A 26614-nucleotide genomic window follows, 5' to 3' on the forward strand; every position below is an offset into this window, starting at 1 on the left:
CCCCAGAGTTGTGTATTGTTCACATGACCCACAGCAGGTAGCAATGGGTACTGTTACAAACAAATTAAATTAATGTGTGAATTAAGAAAGGATCCCTGAGAATGAATTTCATATAAGTATGTCAGACTGATCAGTGTTCTGTAGTCAAGGAAGGTTTCTGTGTATGTTTGTATACGTATCACACAAGAATTGGAGCACACTCATGTACACCACAGTAATCAATGCATGTGCCAAAGTAGCACTCTCACCATGACACTGGCAAAACAAATGTCAACTGACATGAAATACATTTGTTCTTGAAAGGGCGGTGTTATGGATTGTTAATGCACATCTTTATGGTGTGTCCTCAGTATTCACCTGCTCTGAATCAGTAACTCATGGCTGTAGGGTTCAAGAAGCTTTAGGACAGGCAAAATCTGATTAAGACATAAGTAGAATAAGGATGGTTTACTAAATCTTCCTTATGGTCATGGATGTGTTTCCAAATTTTTTTTTTGTATTATTATTCCAAAACTATTAATTAAAGGTGTTAACTGGATAAAAATTAAGATATGTCCCATGAAACATATCATAGAAGTGCAACATCACAGTAAGGAATAATGTGATATGCATCTGGAATTGAACCTTTGATGCTATGGTGAAAAATGAATCTTCATACAACTGATTTATGTTAACACTCCACAGAGGAAGTTGCACTTAGTTACATCCAACAGTCAAAGAACTGTTACAGTAACTGTTGCCAAGTATTTCCTTTACTCTGCCTTTACTCTGTATTCCGATAGTGCAGCATGTTTAAGGACCTGTGCCCAAAGTTAACTGGACTACTGCTGGCGATGGCAGCAAATGACTAGGTTGTGCCATAGGATATGAACAGCCATTCACTGTTCTCGGCATTGGTACACAATGCCAAAGTCTGTGCAAATGCTGAGGGAAAAAAAGTGAAAGCTTTCTTATGGGCCACTTCTGGCCATGTGTGTTTTGTGCGATTCTATTTTTTGACCAGATTAAATATGGGAAAAAGCAGTTGACAAGAAACTGGTGTAATGGGGGAGCAAGCAGAAGGGAGGACACAAGGGAAAGCATAGAGGAATTTGCAGGAAGGCTGTGGGACAGAACCATAGTTAACCACTTCTTCACAACATAAATGTGGAAGTGTAGAAGTGTAGACAGAATCTGATGAATATGGACTGTCACCATACCAAGGGTAGGTGGCAACAACAGAATAATATTGTGCAGCCAACTGTATCAAATGAAGTGTGTCAAGAAGACACAAAGGTGAAGTGGAGAGATATGTTCACCAGGTGGGGCTTTTATTTCTATGTGAGTGCAGTCTACAGCCTCCATAACTTCAGGGAAGTGTGCTACAGTATAAAAGTCCTGCATCTTTCTTGTTCTCTTCAATGGTGTGTATGTGGAAAATATATGTTCTAGCATAGCATTAAGACATTGGTGCAATGTTCTAGAAGCAGAAGCCTGTGACACTCCTAGTGTATCCTATCCCCTGTGGGTCTCTAGAATGTACAGGTAGCCAGTATCCTCAATGCTACACATACCTTAGTTTCCAATTGTTAAAGTTCTCCTCGATTTCCCATAGGTCTGAGGTGGAGGCTGCACAGGTTGCAGAGTTACTGTAGTATTTTCCTCCCTGTATTCCTCCACTATTTTAATATCGTGCAGTCCATGATATGTTAAATGGGGTCTCCACACCCTTCTTCTCCTTGGACGAGGTCTGTCATCATCAGCGGCATAAATCTGAGTCTGTTGCTGTTGCGCATACACATTCAAGACAGCTGAAGCAGCCCATAGCATTGTTTTTTTTTTTTTTCTCTAGTGTGATGGCGGTTGTATTCCAAAAGGTTTTAAAGTCCACGGGAAAGGGATACACCATCTTTACAAGGTTACTTTACAGCTTCTTGAATTGCTCCACCATCTTTGATTAGTTAATTAGTATGTAATTCAGCTGATGATGTTTTCATTAGCACACTCTGCTGTTTACCTTTATTTGATGGCTCTACACAATGTGTAGAACCATTTAATTAATAAAAAATAGCTTGCTATCCACAACACACAAACACACAGCAGCAACACAGAAATTAGCCATTCATGAATCAAGGCCTTTATTTTGTAGTCTGAGAGAGTAAAATCTCCACAGTGCAGTAACAACAGTAAAGACAGGCCTTTAATGTCTAACAGCACACATACACACCACACTTCTGACAGAAATATTGAAAGTTTCCTCAGAAACAGTAAAAACAAGCATTTTCATAGAATCAAATAAACACTACTACAAGCAGAAATTCCCACAGGAATTTCTTTAAACACGGACAGAAACATATTAAACACTTTAAAAAAATAAGCAAAACACAGAAATAGAATAATAAATCTAATAATAAAATGAAAGAAAGGGGGACTGTAAATGAGGCTTATCTGATCAGTAAGTCAGAAAATTTAGCACTGGATCTTGTGAAGAGTCAAAGGATTTGTTCTTTGGATGGCAGAAAAAGACTGAACACTCACTCTTGTCACTGCTGAAGGTTTCCCACTAAGATATGTTCAATCAGATGTCACAGGAAGAAAGAGAGAGGGGAGTGTGAGCTTTTGAAAGCTGGCCATTACTGATTTACCGTGACAGATAATGCCACTGAGGCAGTGGGAATGATGAACATCTAAACCTCCATTGCAACATATAAAGAAACTCCTTATGGGAAAGACACCTCACCAAAATAATTCCTCATCTCTGGAATGGACTTCCCCTTCATGATAAACAAAGTAACTTCCTAGTCACCTTGAAGCATACCTAGATGAATGGATAGACAACAGTACATAGCAAGTAGCGAGCTATGCTACAAATGAGCTGCCTAATCTTCTTGAAACATACTAGCCAAATGGATGGGCAATAGCAAATATGTGCCAGGTCTGCCACCACACTACCTTAAGGAAATGAGAAGCAAGTAACTGGATTTGCATGAGCAAGGTTACAAATGATGCACTTGATCAACTACCTAGTCATAATCTATGAACCTATTCATAATTCTGTCATCTAGAATTCATGTATTAGTCACACATCCCCACGCAATTACAGTGTCCCATAAATTTCGACCTATCTAGCTGCATGAAACTACTTTCCTGCCTTCTTTCTTTATTAATCTTTCTCATAGGATATATCATCCTCCGTTTACTGCATGAAATTTCTTTTCTTTTTTTTTTTCTTTCTTAATCCTTCTCATAGGATATATCATCCTCAGTTTTCACAGCCTATCTATGCATTTGATCATACCTATGAACATGTACATAATCTATGGGAGGAACTAAGGGGTTGGATTCATATTTATGGGAATGTCTTTGTCTTGTAGCTTTTAAAAAAAAGATATTTGATTAATTTTCTATACTCTCTGGGCAAAGTCAGCTTCAGTAACACTACTTTTGTTAAGTCTCAGAAAAGTAGGATTCCTGAACAAATACGAATGGGGAATACTTCACTTCTTAATGATAGTTTCCAAAAAGGTGTGCCATGTGAAAATGGAAGCAAATGTCACCCACAACAAAAAGCGCCCTATTAAAGCTAATGGAAGACTTGATGGAAATGTCAGCTAGCAAAAGAAAAATGGGAATCAAAGCAAACAAATGGGCACTGTTGACTCATTAATATTACAAACTGACTAGTAAATATGTAACTATGACATTTTGTGTAATAAAATGCTGCTCATAATTGTATTATTGATGTATAAGGGATCATTCTGTATCTATTGCTGTAACTGTGCTGGACTGAACTCTGAATTTGTTTATATTTTATCTGTTGCTTTGTTTTAATATTTTTTAATACAAGGAATATGTGACAAAACATATAAATAATGCTTAATAATAGTCAGAAACAGTAGCAAAGTTCATACATCCCCAACACCCCCTGATATCATTCATCATTTAGTTTTTCATTTTCAAATGCATTTTCATCATCTAGATTCAGAAAGAGTATAACATTATAGTTTATATGAGCTCTACACCACCTTGCTTACAATAAGACTGCCTTGAATCTATCCTATAACAACCAAAATGCCTGTTCAGTTCCTGCTATATGAGCTCTTCAGTCTCTCTGCAACTATTTCACTACATTTTCAGATTCATATTAAGCAAATTTAAATGCAATCTCTCAATTTTTACATTGCCAATTTTGTGCACATCAGACTTGACAAAATTCATATTCATCAATGCAGCTAAAATTCTACAGCCTAATTCCAGTGCAATTTCTATCAAAATAAAAGGAACACCTTCTGTCTCAAATCTGTTGCAGTATAGTTTTATCAAACCATCACAACCTTCTGCCTCAAATCAGATGCAGTATAATTTTATCAAACCATCACAAGCTGAGGACAATGCTAATCAATTATATTTAAAACACTACTTTCCACCTCCTCAAAAAATTAATCATGCCACCTCACATGTCCCTCGTCCTTCTCTTTTCCTTCTTCCTTCCACCCCTTTCTGACATGAAAACACCCATAAAATCTTATATTAGATATCTTATCTCCTGATCTTCCTTAACCTCCTCCCATTTCATCCCATGATCAGTAAGTAGCCATAATCTGCCACCTTTTAACCATACTCAAAAATGTCTATATATATTGTTTCTTTGTTTTTATATATATATATATATATATATATATATATATATATATATATATATACACACACACACACACACACAGTGGATATAAAAAGTGTACACACCCCAGTTAAAATGCCAGGTTTTTGTGATATAAAAAGATGAGAACACAATAAATAATTTCAAAACTTTTCCCATCATTAATGTGACCTATAACCTATACAATTCAACTGAAAAACAAACAAATCTGTTAGGGGGAAAAATATATAAAAATAAAAAGCGTACAATAACCTGGTTGCATAAGTGTGCACACCCTTAAACTAATACTTTGTTGAAGCACCTTTTGATTTAATTACAGCAATCAGTCTTCTTGGGTAGGAGTCTATCAGCATATCCCATTTTGACTTGGCAATATTTGCCCACTCTTCCTTGCAAAAGTGCTCCAAATCTGTCAGATTGCGAGGGCATCTCTTGTGCACAGCCCTCTTCAGGTCACCCCACAAATTTTCTATTGAATTTAGGTCTGGGCTCTGGCTGGGCCATTCCAAAACTTTAATTTTCTTCTGGTGAAGCCATTCGTTTGTTGATCTGGATGTATGCTTGGGGTCATAGTCGTGCTGAAAGGTGAAATTCCTCTTCATCTTTCTAGCAAATGCCTGAAGGTTTTGGGCCATAAGTGACTGGTATTTGGAAATGTTCATAATTCCCTCCACCTTAACTAAGCCCGAAACTGAGGTGAAGACAAGTAACCCCAAAGCATGATACAGCCACCACCATGCTTCACCATGGTGATGGTGTTCTTTTGGTGATGTGAAGTGTTGTTTTTGAGCCAAACATATATTTTGGAATTGTGGCCAAAAAGTTCAACCTTGGTCTCATCAGACCATAACACATTTTCCCACATGCTTTTGGGAGACTTGATGTATTGTTTTACAAATTTTAGCTGGACCTGGATTTTTTTGTGTAAGAAAATGCTTCTGTCTTGCAATCCTACCCCATAGTCCAAACATATGGAGAATACAGGAGATTGTTGTCACATATAGTACACAACCAGTACTTGCCAGAAATTCCTGCAGCTCCTTCAGTGTTGCTGTAGGTCTCTTGGCAGCCTCCCTGACCAGTTTTCGTCTTCACTTTTCATCAATTTTGGAGGGATGGGCAGTTCTTTGCAACACAGCCCCCCACAAAGTTCAGTTTTACTGAACAATATAAAATCAAACCACAGAATATATAATCAAACTAGGTGGGGGGCTACGCCCCTCACCCCCCCAACTATATATTCTAACTCCAGGGTCGCACTACAGTGAAGACCAGGGCATATACCTTTTACTTGCCTTACAGTGCTCTACAGACTGCCAGTGCTCATTGTCAGTGGAATGAGTTTTAGGTCAAATGAAGTTTAGGTCATTTGGTCTCAGTCAAATGAATTTCGATCATATGAAATTTAGGTCATATAAAGTAGACCCATATATATATATATATATATATATATATATATATATATATATATATATATATACATATACACACACACACACATATATATATATATATATATATATATATATATATACATATATATATATATGTGTGTGTGTGTGTGTGTGTGTGTATATATATATATATATATATATATATATATATATGTGTATATATATATATATATATATATATATATATATATATATATATATATATGTATATATATATATATATATATATATATATATATATATATATTCCAGTATCCATTATAATATTCAAAGCACATTTCTTTCCCTTCCTCATTCTTAATGACCACAAACTTTCTTTGCTCCATGTTTTTTTTTCTGTTTTTCCTTTTACAGACAACCACCACATTCACAAATGATTAATATTTTGTTTTGCTGCTCTCTATCATTCTTCCCACCTCTCATGCATTTCCATAATGGAGAACTAGTAAAACCACCAAAAACAAGCAAGCAAGTCCAACTCCACAAAAGCTTAAATTCCGTAAACGTATTTTAATAAAAACGTTTTCGCTCCCACAGAGTAAGAGCTTCATCAGACAATGATTAAAAAATGCCGTTACACTTTTAAAATACACCACCATGATGTCATTTCCTTAACAACAGTGAAATTAAATCTGTTTACATTTTCGCTGGTATGCCTTGGCGACACTACACTCAAGCATACATAGCCAAGGTACTATCACCAATTCGGCACCACACAGAAACCCTAAACGGGGTACATTTATTTCCATCCTAAACAAAGATTTTTACTCAACACTAAATGAATATGTATTTAATATTTAATATGTACACATGTGCTATAGTAATTCAAATTTTAAAATATATATAAATATGTGTAAATGTATAAAAGTATGGAAATATGGAATCACTTCACAAAAAATTCCTCAACCAGTGTATCAAACGCTCCTCTAACCCGAGCTAAGTGTCATGTATTCAAAGAAAACGTAGCGATGTACTAAGTCACACACCATATATAAAACCATATTAGAACCAGATATTACATATCCCTAACAATTCCTAAAAAGGGACTACAAGTCCCTTGTATGTTTTTTAACTATTCCAAAAAGTTACCTAAAGGTTACGTATCCTATTTCCTAAGGTAACTTTTATATTTTAAAATCACGGAGATATTACACATATCATTAAGACCGGGTGGGGAAAACGCATTTAATAATAATTGCCATTCCAATTCTTTTAATTCTAAAAGGAGCGTTTGCGGACCGCCCCTAATCCCAACTTTCACAGTGTCTATTCCCATAAAAGAAAAACTGTGTCCAATGTTCTCTAACACATGTTTTGAGAGAGCATTGTCCGTTTTTTTATTTTTGATGGCATAATTATGTTGGTAAATACGGTCTCTTAATCTCGATCCGTTTACCAACATAAAACCCGACAACAATTACAGAGAGCGATGTAGACTATTGATTTAGAATCACAAAAAATCTTGTGTCTAATGTAGTATTTTTTACCTCTTATACTAAATGAGTTTCCTGTTTTTAACAGTTTACACCAGTTGCAAAACCCACAAACATAAGTTCCAGTTTGTCTAGTTAAATTGGGGCATAACTCCCCTGTTTGTAAAAATTCTTTTAAATTTTTTCCCCTTTTGAACACAAACAGGGGGTCTGTACCCAAAATTTCAATTAGTTGGGCATTATTGGCAATAAATTCCCAGTTTTTCTTCACGATACTACACATACTCTGAGCATGTTTGTTGTAGGTCAAAATAAACCTGCTTTTAAAGTCAGGAGCCAGGGAGGGAGGTCTTTGGTCAATGTTGTTATATCCTACCAATTACAGCAGTACAAAGATCTCATTTGAAAAACCTAGGAAACCTCCCTGTTAGAGTGATCAAGCCAGATAAGGGCGGGGGGTTGGTTATCCTTGATAAAAATGATTACATCTCAAAAATGCTGAAAATCTTAGATTCTTCAGCATATGAATGTTCTTCTGTTAATGAGACAAACTGCCAGTATAGCAGAATAAAAGGTTATTTCAGAGACCTTTTTATTGAGGGGAAAATTGACACTGATACTTTCAATTTCATCAACATCTCCTTCCCTAGGGTCCCAACTATGTTTGGTATCCCCAAAATACATAAAAACTTGGAGGACCCCCCTATGCGGGCCCTAGTGGATGGGAGATGTTGCATCACTCATCCAAGTGCCAAAGTGGTGGATCACCTTATAAACAAATACCTCAAAGCACTACCGCAGATCTGCAAAGATTCGTGGTTTTTTCTAGAGTCTATTGATAAAATTGTGTTTAACCCTTCTTACAGTTTCTTATCCATCGATGTAGTGGACTTGTATACGTCCATACCACATCTTGAAGCTGTGGAATGGGTGGAACTGATGTTAATTGATCTGGGGGCACCAAAAGAGGAAATTGATGTGGTTACTACCCTCCTTGAAATTATCTTATCATCTAATTTTTTCATTTTTAACAATCAACACTACTTACAGAAAAAGGGTATTGCTATGGGTTCGCCATGTGGTGGGAGTGTGGCGAACCTAGTGGTTGCTTACTGGGAAAAGACCTGCCTATTTGAACACCCTTTGTTTAAGGAGTGTTCAAAATTTTACACCCGGTTTTTGGATGATGCATTCGTTCTTATCGAAGGGAACTTAGATACAGTTAATAACCTACTACAGTATATGAATGAATCGTGCAGTTTTTTGATCTTCACTCACCATTACTCAACTAGGGAGATTGATTACCTAGATGTCAAACTGATCAAGGATGTTGAAAATAAATGTTTTCGATCCAAGATTTTTAGGAAAAACACATATTGCAATGCGTTTCTTCATTTTACCAGCAATCATCCTTGGAAACAAAAGAAATCTATTTTCAAGGGTCAACTAGTGAGGGCCACACGTATGTGTAGTACCTTATTTGATTTTGAAGAAGAGTGTGTTACTCTTAAAAATATGTTCCAAAATAGAGGGTACCCTGTGGACCTTCTAGATGACCTTATTGAAGAAATTTCTTTTAAGAGACTTTCAGGTTTCTATAAACCATTATTAAAAAATCCCCCACATGGTGATTCCCAAATGGGTTTGGAGGTGGAAACTGAATTAACATCTAATGATGGAAATCAATTGGTAGGATATAACAACATTGACCAAAGACCTCCCTCCCTGGCTCCTGACTTTAAAAGCAGGTTTATTTTGACCTACAACAAACATGCTCAGAGTATGTGTAGTATCGTGAAGAAAAACTGGGAATTTATTGCCAATAATGCCCAACTAATTGAAATTTTGGGTACAGACCCCCTGTTTGTGTTCAAAAGGGGAAAAAATTTAAAAGAATTTTTACAAACAGGGGAGTTATGCCCCAATTTAACTAGACAAACTGGAACTTATGTTTGTGGGTTTTGCAACTGGTGTAAACTGTTAAAAACAGGAAACTCATTTAGTATAAGAGGTAAAAAATACTACATTAGACACAAGATTTTTTGTGATTCTAAATCAATAGTCTACATCGCTCTCTGTAATTGTTGTCCGGGTTTTTATGTTGGTAAAACGGATCGGAGATTAAGAGACCGTATTTACCAACATAATTATGCCATCAAAAATAAAAAAACGGACAATGCTCTCTCAAAACATGTGTTAGAGAACATTGGACACAGTTTTTCTTTTATGGGAATAGACACTGTGAAAGTTGGGATTAGGGGCGGTCCGCAAACGCTCCTTTTAGAATTAAAAGAATTGGAATGGCAATTATTATTAAATGCGTTTTCCCCACCCGGTCTTAATGATATGTGTAATATCTCCGTGATTTTAAAATATAAAAGTTACCTTAGGAAATAGGATACGTAACCTTTAGGTAACTTTTTGGAATAGTTAAAAAACATACAAGGGACTTGTAGTCCTTTTTAGGAATTGTTAGGGATATGTAATATCTGGTTCTAATATGGTTTTATATATGGTGTGTGACTTAGTACATCGCTACGTTTTCTTTGAATACATGACACTTAGCTCGGGTTAGAGGAGCGTTTGATACACTGGTTGAGGAATTTTTTGTGAAGTGATTCCATATTTCCATACTTTTATACATTTACACATATTTATATATATTTTAAAATTTGAATTACTATAGCACATGTGTACATATTAAATATTAAATACATATTCATTTAGTGTTGAGTAAAAATCTTTGTTTAGGATGGAAATAAATGTACCCCGTTTAGGGTTTCTGTGTGGTGCCGAATTGGTGATAGTACCTTGGCTATGTATGCTTGAGTGTAGTGTCGCCAAGGCATACCAGCGAAAATGTAAACAGATTTAATTTCACTGTTGTTAAGGAAATGACATCATGGTGGTGTATTTTAAAAGTGTAACGGCATTTTTTAATCATTGTCTGCTCCATGTTTTTTTCTGTTTTTCCTTTTACAGACAACCACCACATTCACAAATGATTAATGGAGTTGGACTTGCTTGCTTGTTTTTGGTGGTTTTACTGTTTCGTTTTGCATAATGGAGAACTACATTTCCCATAACACTTTCTTCAAAGATACTTCAGCAAATTTACATAATAGCTTACTTAATTTCAAGTACTCTTCCACAGCTTCTACAAACATAATTTGTTTTTTTTCCTTAGGAAACACTTTGGTATGGAAAAAATCAGTACAGCCATACACACTCCAGTGGATTCCGTTTGGTATCTCAGTGTTACTAATAAGACATATACTATAAAAAAATTTAGACCTAAGTTCATGTAGTCAGTTTAAACAACTAGTGTTTCATGTTTAAGAAGCACTGGGTTTTAAGCCAACTGCTCATGGGTAAAATGGTAGTAAGCATTTTTTGTGAGGCAGATGAACAATCTGTCCAGGACTAGGTATTGTATATTTTGTCTGCCTGGCCAGACCTAAGAGATGATACCAGTTACCCCTCACCATAGAAAAGGCTACACCAATGGGAAATAAAAAAGGAAACCAACTGGTAGTATACAAATAGGAAATTGTAAAATGGGTTAAATTTAAGTGCAATAACATCTCCAAATGGAGTAGCTGCTGTAAGAAATGGTAGATATCACAGACACTAAACACTACCTAAACATGTTTGCAAAACAAGACAGATTTACATCATGACGAGTTAAACTCTTCTGAACTTACTTTCTACAGTCAGCTTGGCCTGTGTTTTGTCATCAAGAGTTTCACAGCTGTAATATCCCTGGTCACTGAGAGATGCATTCTGGATCACCAGAGTCTGCCTAAGCCCTTCACTTTTAATATCAATGTTCTCACTGGGCTGTAGGACAATGCTGTTCTTCATCCACTTCACTTCTTTGGATGACTTGGTCAATTCAGTTTCCAGGACAACAGTGTCATTTTCATCAACTGTTTTCGGCTGTAGTTTTTTCTTAAATAACACTGGGGTCTCTATTAAAATATGCAACACTAGGTTAGCATATTAAAATTTGCTAAAAATGCAGAACAGCCATGCATAAAGTTCAGGCATAAATGTATAACTTCTACAAGAAAAACTTGATCAAATTTATTTTCTATCTTTGCAATTACTAAAACAACATTCATGTGCAAACTGTACCTGAGAGCCACTACTGACATGACTACTGCAATTCACCTGATCAGCACAGCAGTAAATAAATAAAGGACTACTTTCTAGTTTCCTCGAGTAAGAACAAGCCTTGGAACTCTGATACATAAATCAGGGCATGCACAGTCATAGCCCCCTACATATATACATACATACAAATAAATAAGTAAACCGCTACATAATAGCAACTGGATTTTTTTTGGCCACTGCATGTCACATACACCAGCTGCACTGACCTGTAGAATATATTTGGACAACTGAAACAGATGTTCAGTACTAAGGACTTTAAAGACCTATGTGGTCATCTCAATTGCAAATGGAATAGAAAAAAATGTTTTCATGCAAAACCATTCAGAGGCAGCTCTTCAATGAAGCTCCCCTACTCGAAGGAGGATGGTTCTCCTATGGGAACTAAATACAGATGGTTTATCATTCTAACAGTATTAATGCTTCCCTAGTATCTGGTTCCTCTAGTATTTATGAAAATATGCGTTCTGTTGCAACAGGCCCTACTGTTATCTGGCAAACCATTAAAAGCACAGTAACAGCCACTTATGTATATGGACCATGTTACCTTATATTTGGAATACATAGTCATCTGTATCCAAGAATGTTTACACAACTGTGGGGTACCCCCAGTAACAAAAGAACAAAAAACTGCTGAACTACGCAAAACTGTATTTAAAGACTTTCTCCAATGAACAATATCCTTACTATAGTACTGGGATAAATAATATGTCTGGGAAGCTGAAAAACACCACCTACACACAGTTAGTCTTACCTCTACACATAGCATTGGCACTGGAGACAGACTTTTCATTTAGTGGGATAGTGTCTATTTTGCTCTTGATTTAGTACCAAGAAGCAACATTGCAAGGATGTAGGGATATTCACAAGCTGTGTGATAAGCAGCTGGAATTTGTTCCAGTTGATGTGAGGGTCACCTCAATCTGACTGCAAGCTGCAGAAAGAAAATGTTAATTGCCCGTTGCACCTAACATTTCTGGCTTTCTTTGGGACCTTGGCAATAGCGCTTGACATCATCTATTGATTTTTGTAGTTCTTCTGGAAGATGTTAACTCTCATATGAGGAATAAAGGAAGTACCACGAGGGGCAGTCTGTAGCCAGACAGTAAACTGTTACTGAACATGTTTGCTAGTCATACATGGTCTATAATGAACACTGTGTTCAAACACAAGAATGCTCGCAAAGGTACTAGGTACTGGAGCTGTTTACACCAAAAGGTCAATGACTCACCCTTTATTCACATTATCAGACCTGAGGCTATGTGTTCAGGGAACTCGGATCAGGAGAGTGCCAAGCTGTCATCTAATCATCACTTGGAATTAAGCTGGAGCAGATGGCTAGGGTAGTAGCTAGACAGAATCCTTAACTTGTACAGAGAGTGTCCACAAAATGTTTAACAGCTGTTTCTGAGCAGGATGTTTAACTCTCACCTCAGCACAACCTTCTCCCATACAGCAAAGGAGGTCAGGAATAGGAAATATGAGCAGTCCCTGTTCAAGACCTCAGCAAATGAGACAAGAGCAAACAGCTATGGCCACAAGGTGGTCAGTGCTTGTTACAGAGGTAACCTAAAGACAAACTGGTAGACATATTCTATCTGTCTTCTTTATCTTTATTTTATTTATTTTATTTTACTTTATTTTACTTCATTTTATTTTTCTTTATCTTCTTTATCTTCTATATATCTATCTTCTTTTGTAGATTTGAGGAAAAAAAACAACAGGCTGGCACTAAAGCTACCCACTGATGAGAAGGATACAATAGTCAGCCTTAGCACAGTGGAGGTAAGAAGAGAGCTAAGGAGAGTGAACCACAGGAAGGTTCTTGGCCCAGACAACATACTGGACAATGTGTTAAAAGGCTGTGTTGATCAGCTATGTACAGTGCTCAAGGAAATATTTAACACCTCTGTTGCCAAGGCAAAAGTAACCTTATGCTACAAGGAAACTAACATCATCCCACTACCTAAGTAAACCACTCCCTCCAGCCCTAATAACTACAGACCAGTCGCTCTGACATCCACTGTTATGAAGTGTTGTGAGCGGCTGATCAAAAAGTATCTTTCATCATGCCTACCTCATGATTTTGACCCTCTGCAGTTTGCATACAGAGCTACCCAATCCATGGCTGATGCCATATCAGTAGCACGACACACCTCACTTAAGCATTTAGAGGGAAAAGATAACTATGTGAGGATGCTGTTCACAGACTTCAGCTCTGCATTTAATATGGTGATACCAATGCAGCTGACAGAAAATATGGAACATTTAGGAATCAGTAAAGAAAAACTGGAACATTTAGGAATCAGTAAACATCTCTGTAACTGAATCCTAGACTTCCTGACTGAGAGACCACAGAGGGTGTGTTCAGGTAAGAATACATCAAAGTACATCACGATTAACACTGGGATTCCACAGGGGTGTGTTTTTAGCCCAGTGTTATTCACCATCCTGACTCATGACTGCTATGCTAAGCACAAGTCCAACAATATCATCAAGTTTGCTGATGGCACCACAGTTGTGGGGCTCATCACAAAGGAGGATGAAAGGCCGTACAGAGAGGAGGATTAAAGGCCGTACAGAGAGGAGGAGGCATCTCTGATCAGTTGGGCCAAGGGGAAAAACCTTGACCTGAATGTAAGCAATACAAAAGAGATTATCATCGACTTAAGGAAAAGGAGAACAAACCACCCAGTGCTCAGGATCAACGGTGAGAGTGTGGAGAGGGTTAAGAGTACGAAATTCCTGGGTGTACACATATCAGAGGATCTCTCGTGGCCAGGAAACATCAGCCATCAGGTCATGAAAGTGCAACAACTCCTCACTTTTTACGAAGGCTGAAAAAAGCTAAACTTCCTCCTCATATTCTCTCCACCTTCTATAGAGGTGCAATAGAGAGTATCCTCACCTGCAACTTCACAGTGTAGTTTGGAAGCTGCACAGTTACAGAAAGGAAGGTGCTACAAAGAGTGGTAAGGGCTGCAGAGAAGGTAACCGGTTCCAGATTTCTATCAATACATCTTTATTCTGCAAGAAGCCTCCCAAAGGCCACCAAAATAATACAGGACAACACCCATCCTGCACATGGACTGTATCTGGGATCAGGCAGGAGATATCGCAGCATCCGCTGCATGACTACAAGATTCAGCAACAGTTTCTACCCTACAGTGATTACACTTCTGAACTCGGGCACTAGTCCCTGGGGTCTGGACACATAATAAGTCAATTTTTATTTGTGCAATATATACTTACATATATTCCAAGTAGGTGCAATATTTATTTACTATATCCACAGTCAGTATTATTGAACTCACTCAAGTGCAATATTAGACAAATAACTTAGGCATTTCAATCTGTAGTGTGTTTTGTATTACTTCAAAAAGGGTAGTTAATTTAACTCAGGAGGAGGGTATTCTTTTTGTATATGAGTGTTGGTAAATGTCTCTGCTCTCTCTTGCATGTACTGGGGTAGTATTGTATTTGTTAGTTACGTTTATTCCTCTACTTGTATGTGTTGTTTCACTTTCCTTTGTAATCTCAAGAACTGAGCTGATGCACGAAATTTCCTTTAGGTTACACATATGTAGTTCTAAATGACAATAAAGTTTACTTTGACCTTCACTTTGACATTGGTAGTGAAGGAAATCATTTAGCTAAAGAAATAGGTCTCTACATCTAATTAACAGGTACTAAAAGGCCAGAAAGCAGCAGCTACTTTGGCAACCAAAGTGAAAGCATCGGTGTGGGAGAACTGTTGTAAGGCCATGGAGAATGATTTTAGATGGTCTGAATGAGGTCAAAGGAATTCTAGCAAACCATCTCCATGCATTCCCAAGAAAGATGAGTGAATTAATTTCTCCAGTATGTTTTCAGTATGCTTTGGGGTATCCTTCAAGTGGACTGTGCCTAGTACATTTATTTATTTGCAGTTTGTTAACTGGGAAAGTTAATTGGGCTGAGATGAGCCCTTTTGCAATGAAGGCCCGGGGAGAAAAGCTCCATGTGCTGTCAATAAAAAGCAAAAATCAACAGAAGTTAATACACACGTTATTAAATATAAAAACAAGCAATAAGTAATACACAAGTAATATACAAAATTAACAATGCAAGAAATCAACAGAAGTTGATGCAAGGTGTTATACAATCAGACGTAACACAGATATAACAAAATAATAATGCCAGTAGAAAGTGGCTTCTGAACAAATTTGGGGAATAAGCATTCTGATTGAATGTGGGGTGAAAAAAATAAAATGTGCACAATGTCTAATGTAAAAAGAAGGTAGTTGTATGCAAGAGGTATAGGGAGTGGAGAAATGGGAAGGCTGGTGTTAGGTGGAAATTATGGAAGAAGGATGAAGGAAGATGGGGTAGGGAGAGGGAATAAGTAGGCTGAAGCCTATGAGGGGTGAGAGCAGGAGCACTCCCAGGTAGAAGAGAGGTGGGAATGGAGCAAGGTCTTGAAAGTGGAGAAGTTCTGGGTAGTTTGGATATGGGGGGGGGGGGGGAGTGAGTTCCATTTCCGTGCGAGGGAAAATGACAACAGAAGTTGCCCAAGAGTACAGAGAGGTTTGTATACTTCTAGGACATTTTGATTGTTGGATCTGAGTGATCGGTCAGGAAGATGCATAGTAATGATGGAGGAGAGGGAGGGGGATTGAGACGACTTGAAGATGAGTTTTTGAGCAATGCAGAGCAGAATGCAGGTGAGATAGTGTGTTCTAGCCAGTTTAAGGTGTGTAGGGTGTCACACTGGTGAGATGAGGATTTGGAGCTGGTGGCGAACTTGGAGACTTCATAGTAGCATGATTCCAGTTTGGTCTTAAGGGTTGCTTGTAGGTTGGTGAGAAGAGGGGTGCCGTACATGAAGGAGGGTAGGAGGTAGGTGGTAGAGAGGGTATGCTTAGTTGAGGGGGTAAGATAAAGTTGACAATATAGCATTCCAAGTTTCTGCTGAGTTTTCTTGATATTAGTTTGAAGGTGAATATCAAATTTTAATTGGTCATCGATAAGGACACCAAGAAGCTTAGTATGAGGGACTATTTCGATAGAAGTTGAGTTTTGGCTTATTATGGAGGAGTTTTTGTCTATTTTGGTATTTTTGGAAGGGGTGAAGATCATGATTTTGGTTTTCAAAGCATTGACGGCAAGATGATTATTTGGCATCCATGTCTCAGTGCTACTGAAGGCAGCCTGAGTTGTATATAAGAGTTCTGGGAGAGATTTGGCAGTGCAGATAATAGTTGCGTTATCCGCACATTGAACAAGTTTAGCATTTAGGATACAAAGATGAAAGTTATCAATGAAGATGTTAAAAAGGAGTGGACCCAGGATCGAACCTTGGGGAACGCCTGTCAGAGTGTCAAGGCAGGAGGTGGTACAGTTTTTCCACTTGATAGCTTGTTGTCTGTTTGACAGGTAAATGGAAAACCAGCTGATAGAAATGGAGGAAAAATGAAGGTGAGACAGTCTGGACAGGAGAAGACTATGGGAGATGGTGTCAAACACCTTGGCTAGGTCTAGGAGAAGGGTAGAAACAAGACTGCCTGAGTCACGAGCACAGCTGATGTTGTCAAGGAAGGACAGAAGGGCTGTGGTGGTACTGTGAACAGGTCTGAAACCATGTTGTGTTGGGGTCAGTAGGTGATTGTCTAAAAGGTAGGGTAAGAGCTGCAGGTAAATACACTTTTCCAGGATTTTAGAGATAGGGGAGAGAATGGCTATGGGACAGAAACTGGAGATGTCGGTGTTGTTGCCCTCTTTGTGTAAGAGGATAATAAAGGCCTTCTTCCAGAGAAGGGGTACATAGGACTCTTGAATGGAATGACTAATTAGGATACAGATGGGGAGGCCTATGCCATCTGCAGCTAATTTGAGGAAGTTAGAAGGTAAGTTGTTTGGTGCATTGGGAGATGGCTTTAATGTCTGCAGGAGTTTTTTTATGGTATTAACAGGGATGGGTTTAAGGGTGAAGAGAGGGGGGTGAGTTGGATTGGTGGGAGAAATGGATGAGTTATGGGGGGTAAGAATGGAGGTGGATACTGAGTTGTTAGGGAAGGAAGTAGTGAGTTTGGCTATTGAGTCTATGAAGAAGGAGTTAAATCTGGTGGCTATGATGTGATCTGGAGAGCTAGGGTCTGGGCAAGGGTTTTCTGCCAGGCGTAAGGAGGATAGAGATACTACTCCAGAATTTCTTAGGGATGGATTTGTGATTGGTCTGAAGCTTGGAGTAGTAGGATTTGTGGCCAGAAGTAATTTGTTTTTTAACCCTATTCTGAAGCTGTGTGTGTATTCTGTTAGGAAGTTAGGTGTTTTATATTTTTGGTATAGCTTCCAGGATTTATCTCGTATATGCATGAGGGATACAGTTTCCTTGGAAAGCCAGGGGGCAGTTTTAGATTTTACTCTCTTAGTTCTAGGAGGAGCAAGGCTGTTTACTAGCTTAATGAAGGAAGTATTAAAGTAGGTAACAGCATGGTCAAGAGGAAGAGTTTTCAGAAGGTTTCAATTCATCTGTTTTAAGCAGTCAGAAAAAATTTGGGGGCTGAAGTTAGTGAGGGTATGTGTTAAGATATAGTTATGCTGTAGGTGTAGGGCAGAAAGTAAGCGATAAGCAAAGGCAAGAAGATGGTCACTAAGGGAGTCTTGTAAGGTGCCGCTATTTGAGATATTGTTGGGGTGGGAGACTAGTATCCAGTCCAAGATACTACCGGAAGAGTTATCTTTATTAGGTCTGATTGGAAAGGTAATTAATTGGGTGAAGTTGAAGAGGTTTAAGTTCGGAGAAGTTGTAGGTGAGTGAATAGAGGTCCAGTTGATGTTTACAACACCTAGGATAATTGTTTCATTACTAATATTAGATGAGAACCAAGAAAGGATATCCTCTAGAATGGGGATGTCATTCCCTGGTGGTATGTAAAGAGCAGCTATGCATACTTTTTTGTGGTTGTTGATTATTAGCAGGGCCAAGGTTATTTCAGTGGTAGCGAATTGAGGTATGGGGTTGGTGTAGGGTCTTACTATTAGGGAGGAGGAAAAGATTAGGGTTACTCCACCACCTTTCTTTTGTGTTCTGTCATTTCTTATGATACTATAGTTGGGGGAGGGATGATTTTGGAGTCTTTCAGGTGGGGCTTAAGCCATGTTTCTGAGATAGATAGTATATTGGGGTGGTTGTGGGCGAGCAAAGCATAGAAGTTGGGTAAATTATTACAGAGATTTTGTGCATTTATAGTAGACAAAAGGAGAGATTTGTGGGAGAGGTTGAAGGTGTAGAGCTTGACTTTGTGTTCTGGGGTCCAGGGTTGGGGTGTATATCTCCGGAAAAGAGGAACAGAGATTAGTTTGAGAAGTAAGGCTATGAGATTATTTGATTCTCTAGGATTGAAGTTGGGGGGAAGAGAAAATGTAGGGTATGGGTTACGGGTACTAGAGGCACTATTTGAGATGATGAGCAGTTTTCTATTGAAGAGGAGGAAATCATTGCAGTGATAGAGGAGAGGGGAAATATAGGCTGAGTAGGAGACTTTGGTTTTGTGAAGTGAAGAGTCTGTGTGGTAGAATGGGGAATAAAAGAAGTTTGGGAGAGATGTAAGTTGGAGTAGTAGATAGAGGGAGAAGGGGAGAAGTACTATGAGTAATGGTTCACCAGGAATGGTATGCACAGTTATATTTGGGTGGTTTTATCTGGAAAAGATTGACAGATGTAATATAAGAGGTGATAGTGATAGGCAGAAACATGGAATGTGGAGTAGATGGTGTATATATTGAAGAGGGTGGTGTGAGTTAGGAGTGGAAGAGAATTTTTGACAGTACTTGTTGAAGGGGTGCCCTCATTAGGTTTCCAAACATCAAGTGACTGCTCTCAAACTGCAACAGCGGTGGCTCTGTAAGGAGCCTCCCCCTTTCCCCTACAGTACAAGGAAGAGATATGACCCCTCTGTCTTCCTCTGAATTAAAAACTATCTTTGTAACCCTTTTACAGGTAGAATCATGTCATGTTCCAGTAATTAAATGAAGGCCACCTGGCCTTTTAGTAAAGCTCTTTCTGGAAGAATACCTAAAAGCTCCAAGATGGGGTTACCTTAACAGTATCTCTACAGCACACTGGACTACTTCTCCAAACTGTGGCAAACTTAAGAACTGGCCTGTAATTAGCAGTCCTGAGATATAGGCATGGCTTCTGCTGCAGTATCTTTACAGCTCTGGAAAGCTTTAGCGGTACTACAGAGTGCAGAAAGACAAAACTACTTGGTGCTTGGGTGTCTTTCTCATTCTTCAAAAACGTTTCTTCTTTTTTGAGGAAATAGTCTGGTTTAGGAGAAGAAGTGGAAAATACGGAAGAGAATGTCAATCAAGAGTTTCCATATTAGCAAATGCCAGTTTTCTCCACTGCAGGGCTTTTGACTGGTTTGGGAAACCTGCCAAAAGAGTAAAGCATACAGGCTTATTTTGGTGACTGAGGTGCTGCTCCTACTGAAGTCCTAGATGACGAATGTATTTTGTACCCAGTTAGGACCCAGGAGTGAAACCCTACTTTTGTTTTAAAGCTTATATTTATTTATTTATTTTTGCTGCTTATGTTTTCCTTAAGGCTGTATGGTGCACAGAGGGACACATCTTAAATTCAGTATTTTATTATGGTCCTTTGTGAATGGCCATGTAACAGGCTTGTTGTACTGACCATTTTATTGCTCCTACTGAAGCCATTGCTAGGAAATGTTTCAATACCCAGCTAAGACTCAGAAGAGAAATGTTATGACTGTTTGTTTTAAAATATTTTCTTTTCTTTTTTTTTACTGCCTGTGTGTGTTACTTAGGACTAGGTAATACTTTGAGGGACTCTCTCTAACCCTGTGAGTGGCAATATAATATAGGCTCGTTATGCTGACTGTTGAATGGTTACTACTGCAGTTGTAATTGAGGAATGCGTCATCATAATTCGTTAGGACTCAGGAATGAAACTCTACAGCTTTTGGCTTTAAAAAAAAAGAAGTTATGTGCTCACCATAACATTCCATCTGAGTAATTGTTCTTCATTTGTCTTCAACCTGTGGGTTACGGATTTGTATCGGCTCTGACACGGCTGCATAATCAGCATCTGATCCAAGCTCCAAGCTCCTCCCCTTACCTATAATACCCCGCCTCCTTTCTCCCCTCAAATCGAGTTTGCTGCCCAACAGATAACACATACCTAACCCAATAAGAACTTACCACTACTGGCAACCCAAAATTCCTGAGCCCATGAATGACCAAGGAGGTATCCATTTCCATATATGGCCAGCACAAAAGTGACAAAGTCAGGAGAAGGCGGGGAGGAATGGTTGAAGACAAATGTATGGTGAGTACATAACATTTAGTTATGTACTCACCATAACTTTAGATGTTTGGGATCCATCTCGCCTACATTCTGTACTCCTCGGCTCCGACTGCACGCTATGCTATAGAGCGAAGCCTCTTATTGGCTGAGCTATTTTATATCCCAGGATGCACCACCACTAATCCCCCAGATCTTGTTTGTCCACATTCATGCACTCACACATAACTTGTTTATATAACATTGCCAGATGTTTCAAGATGAAACAATAGAATTCGGACCGTCCGATCTCTTCTAATCTCCAAGGCAGGGGGAAGGAGGGTGGGTTATTGGGAATGTAGGCGAGATGGATCCCAAACATCTAAAGTTATGGTGAGTACATAACTAAAAGATGTTATGTGATCCTATCTCGCCTACATTCTGTACTGATGGGACAGCGTCCCTAGCACCTAAATCCTGGGTGGCTCACTGGAAAACACTCCTGAGCACTGTGGAACCAAATGAAGCTCGCCCCCGAGATGCCACATCCAATTTGTAGTGGGAAATGAAAGTGTGCGGGGAAGACCACGTAGCCGCAGCACATATGTCACTAATGGCAAGCTTAGAATGGAATGCTATTGAAGTAGCCATAGCTCTTGTAGAGTGAGCTTTGACAAAGGTCGTAAGCTCTTTATTAGAAGAGGAATAAGCTTGACTAATACAGTCCCTGATCCATTTGGCAATAGTGACCTTTGTGATGGCTTTGCCCAATTTATTATCCGAAAAGGACACAAACAATTGATCTGTTTTCCTTGTTTGTTGGGTCCTATCTAAATAAAAATGCAATTGCCTGTGAACATCCAATGTATGGAAGATGTATTCCGCTTTGTTTTAGTATTTTGGAAAGAAAACTGGAAGTTCTAATGACTGTTGCAGGCAAAACCTGGAACAAACTTTAGGGACAAAGGATGGATTAGGCCTGAGGGATACTCTATCTTTGTGAAAAACCAGGTACGGTGGTTTTACAGATAGAGCTTGAAGCTCTGAAACCCTTCTGGCAGAAGTAATCGCGACCAGAAAGGCAGTTTTCCAAGATAGAAATTTCAAATCACATGTTGCTGCCGGTTCGAAGTGGGAGGAGGTTAAGGCACGTAATACCACATCGAGATCCCACGGAGGAGCAGGATGAGAAATCGGAGGTCGTAAAAGCGCAGCACCTTTCATGAAGGTTTTACACAATCTGTTGCTCATTAAAGGTGGGTTTATAGATTCATGAAAATTGGAAATAGCTGCCAATTGGACCTTGATGGTAGAGACTGAAGAACCTTGACTGAATAGGGAAGTTAGAAATTTCAGGACTTCCGATACAGGAATAGTGATGGGATCCAGACCCCGGAGTTGAGCCCAAATAGCAAATCTCTTCCATTTGCTAGTATACAATTTCTTAGTGGCAGACTTGTGGGCCGATGATAAGATATGTATGACGTCCGGGTCTAAGGTATGATTCCTGACTATAGTCGGAAGAGGAGGAGCCAAGCTGTTAACTTCAAAGTGTGAAAGGACTGGTGGAGTTGTCCCGACTGATGAATTAATAAGTCTGGGATCTGATCCTGGAACCATGGACCGTCCAGTGCATATTTCCGAAGATAGGGGAACCATACCTGACGAGGCCAGTAAGGGGCAACTAAGATCATTTTGCTCCCCAAGTGAGACGCCTTTTGGATCACTCTGGGAAGGAGGGGAACTGGGGAAGGCGATAGCAAGCCGGTGGGCCAAGGATGGGCTAATCGTCCATAGGACTCTCCCCGAGCTGGAGTGAGGGAGAAGAACTTTCTGCACTTGGCGTTCAGCGGGTTGGCAAGAGGTCGCAACAAGGAGTTCCCCATCTGCTGAAGATCTGAGTTGTCACTGCATCGTTCAGAGACCACTCGTGAGGAGAGAGGATAGTTCTGCTCAGTCTGTCGGCTATCACGTTGGATTTGCCAGGGATATGAGTTGCTATCAGAAAACGTCTGGTCGCCACTGCCCATTCCCAAACTCTCATGGCCTCTCTGCAAACAGGGTAGGATCTGGTCCCTCCCTGCTTGTTCAGATACCATACCACTGACATGTTGTCGGAGTGAACGGCAATTACGCCCTGAGGGAGGTAATCGTGGAGGGCTTGTAGAGACAGAAGCACCGCCCTCATTTCCAAAATGTTGATATGAAGAAGACTCTCTTCTGAATGCCATTTGCCTTGGACTGACCTGCCCAGGGAATGCCCCCCCCCCATCTGGGAGGCGTCCGTAGTCAACGTGGCCATAGGAGGAGGTGGAACAAAGGGTCGTCCCTGATCCAGATTGGAGGGCACCAGCCACCAGCGAAGGTCCCATTTGCAGGTTTCCGTGATCCGTATGAGGTGACTGAGAGGGAGATCCTGAAAGGACCACTGTGTCGAAAGAAGCCACTGGAGAATTCTCATATGCAATCTTGCTAGGGGGACTAGAAGAACAGTGGCTGACATAGATCCCAATAGCTGCAGGACCATCCTGGCTGGAGCTTTGGATCTGAGAAGCAAGGCTCGGACTTGAACCTGTACAGTTTGTATCCTTTCTGTAGGAAGATAGACCCGCATTCAGTTTGAGTCTATCTCTACTCCGATGAATCTTATGCGCTGAGATGGCAGCAACACAGACTTTGGCCAATTGAAGGTGATTCCAAGGGAAGTGCCTAGTGATACTGTGGCTTGTAGGTTCTGCAATAGTAGACGCCTGGAGGTGGCAGTTAGGAGCCAGTCGTCCAGATACGGAAACACCTGGAATCCTAGACTCCTCAGGTGAGCAGTCACGACCCCCAAACATTTGGTGAACACCCTGGGGGCTGTGGTGAGACCAAAGGGCAGTGCGCGGAACTGAAAATGACTGTCTCCCAGGCTGAAGCTAAATGTCTCCTGGACGCCTGATCTACCAGGATGTGGTAATAGGCGTCCTTGAGATCTATGGAGCACATCCAAACACCTTTCTCCAGCAGTGGGAGAATGGATTGTAAGGTGACCATTCGGAACTTGGACTTTTTGACTGAATGATTTAGAATGCTGAGATCCAAAATGGGCCTCAAGTCCCCGGTCTTTTTTGGCACCAAAAAGAATCTTGAGTAAGTCCCTAATCCGATCTGGTCTGTGGGGACCGGTTGGATGACTCCTTTTTGAAGCAGCTTTGAGACTTCTAAGGCTGCAATTTCCCATTGACTGGGTGGCGGGTCCGGGATTTTCTTGGACGGAGGTGGGGAATGAGAAAAGGGGATGGCGTAACCTCCGGCGATAATTCGAAGCACCCATCGGTGCTGAGTGATACCTTCCCAGGCTTTTAGGTGCCTCGAAAAACGACCACGACTGGCTCCGGAGCTGCACAGTCGGGCAATCCTTCAGGGATTGTGGAAGGCTGAAGAGCCACGAAAGGACTTGCGGTCTCCAGTGTTGCGGGGCCCTCTGCCGCCTCTGGGACGGCGTCTTCCAGAAAAATTTCCCCCTCCTCTGCCTCTAGAAGGGGGATCGTCCTGCTGCGAGGGATAAGACTTCTGGGATCTACGGAACCACATTTTCCCTCCTCTTTTAGCCTTGGGATAAGGCCGAAAGGGAGTGGAAAATCGTGCCCCTACGGCAGTCAAAGTCTTACCTTCTTGCTCGCAGCGGGTCAATGTGTCCTTTACCTTGGGTCCAAACAAAGAGGACCCATCAAAGGGAGCGTTGGCAAAGGAAGACTTAAAGGCTTCCGCAAAATGACACAGGCGGAGCCAGGCTTGCCTCCGTAGAGCAATACCCGTACCATGGCTCTACTCGCCCCCTCGGCCGCATATGAAATGAGCCTCATGGACGAGTTTGATATCAACGACAGCGTAGCCAACTGAGAGCCAACCGTCTGGGCCAGCTGCTCAGGTAGGTTACCCAAGAGGGTATCTGAAAGCTCCTTGATCAGATCCCTCTGAAATCTGGTGAAGTGCGTTAAATAGTTCAGGGACCTTAAGGTAAAGGCCGCTGAACTGAGGGTGCGCTTCCCGTACCGATCCATGCTCCTAGACTCCTTATTAGGAGGATGGACGGACGTCGAAGCCTCTGCTACATCTTGTTGGGTAGCAGATGCCACCACCAAGGCATCTACAGCCACACCTTTGGTCAAAAACTCCTTCTCTGGGGGTGCTGATAGGAACTTATTTGGGCGAGCAGGCACCGGTTCCACGGAGTCTGGATGTTCCCACGCCCTTTGACAGATCAAATCTAGGAGCTCGTCGAAGGGCGGAGACACCCAGGAGGCGGAGGGCTGAGCCCCGAAGGCCTTAAGGAACACCGACTCGTCAGCAGAAGGGGGTTTGGAATGCCAGCCGCCTCGTTGTTTGAGGGCTTCCAAGATGTCTGCAAAGGAGACATCATCTAAGGACGACTTAGGGGACCCCTCCGCATCATCGAGATCAGTGTCTGACGTGAGAGACTCATCGGGGGAGTCGACGTGCTTCCTCTTGCACGCTCTTTTCCTTGGGGGTTCCTCTGAAGAAGCTTCAGAGGGACCTCCAGGAGGGGGGGAACCCCCAGTGGGGGTGACCTCAGGCCCCGGGGCTCCGCTGTCTAAGGACAGGGGGACTACCAAAGACCCAGTCTCCATATGTAAGGAATGTGCTGGTGAGACCGTGGAGGTAGCCAAAGAAGATTTGGCCAACGCACTCCTCATGGCCCTGAAAGCCGGACCACCAGAATCCTGGGAAGGTCCAACCCCCGTGGCCACAACAGTACACGGTACCCCCGCAGCCGACGCACCGAGAGGAAGGCTCGGAACCGAAAACATCGGTCCCGAAGCGTCCCCCCCCGGGGCCGACAGAGGAGGTCCGTGTACCGAACTCCGACTCGAGAGCCGAGGTTGGAGTAAGGGTCGGGGCCGACCCGAAACCCTCCATCGGCTCCACCAGCACCGGCTCCAACGGTGCCGAGGCTGTTGGAGGAGGAACCAGAACTACAGGGTGGGCCATCGGCTCCGAAGCTGAATGGGCTGGAGCTGAAACTAATTTCTGGAATACAGGAGACTGAAACAGTCTTAGGAGCACCCTGTCGATGTCCGAATCCGACATCTTGGAAGATCGGGAGGAAACCGATTGGGTCCGAACCGACTTCTCCATTGGCTCCAAAGGACTGGGGGACCGGCTCCGAATAGACTCGACCAGTATCGGTGCTGAGGGAGATTCCAAAACAATTTCCCACGGTGCCGAGGAGGGCTTCGGCGCCGAAGGGGAAGAGTCTGAGCCGGCAACCCTCATTGGCTCCAAAATCAGTGGAGCCGCTGAAGGTGACCCGCCTCTCGAAGCCCCAGTCATCGGCTCCGAAACCAGAGGAGTTGAGACTGGAGGCATCGAGGCAGACCGTTCCACCCTCGGCTCCGAAGTCCGTAGAGCCGATGGAGAAGCCTGCCTAGATTTCTTAGTAGTCGGTTCCAACGGGCTGGTCGGAGCCGACGCTTTTTTTTTCTTAGTTGGAGAGGAAGAGGAAGATAAGGCCTCCTCGAAGGAGGGTTTGATCAGCCCTTTCAAGATCAATTTATTCTTCCTCTCTTGGAGGACCCTAGAGGAAAAGGCGTGACACACGCTGCAAGACTCCTGTAGG

The 26614-nt window shown here is 41.0% G+C and overlaps 1 protein-coding gene across 1 annotated transcript in view; it reads right to left on the minus strand.

Annotated features, from left to right (window-relative positions):
- Positions 1 to 26614, minus strand: part of OBSCN (obscurin, cytoskeletal calmodulin and titin-interacting RhoGEF) — a 4979884-nt gene that overhangs the window by 3202883 nt on the left and 1750387 nt on the right. The window contains exon 29 of the mRNA XM_044066040.1: positions 11231 to 11497. Within this exon, the coding sequence (XP_043921975.1) occupies positions 11231 to 11497 (267 nt within the window). The remainder of the gene's footprint in view (positions 1 to 11230; positions 11498 to 26614) is intronic.

This window comes from Protopterus annectens, chromosome 3.part0 (genome assembly GCF_019279795.1).
Source record: "Protopterus annectens isolate FY-2018-M chromosome 3.part0, PAN1.0, whole genome shotgun sequence".
NCBI classification, from domain to species: domain Eukaryota; kingdom Metazoa; phylum Chordata; order Ceratodontiformes; family Protopteridae; genus Protopterus; species Protopterus annectens.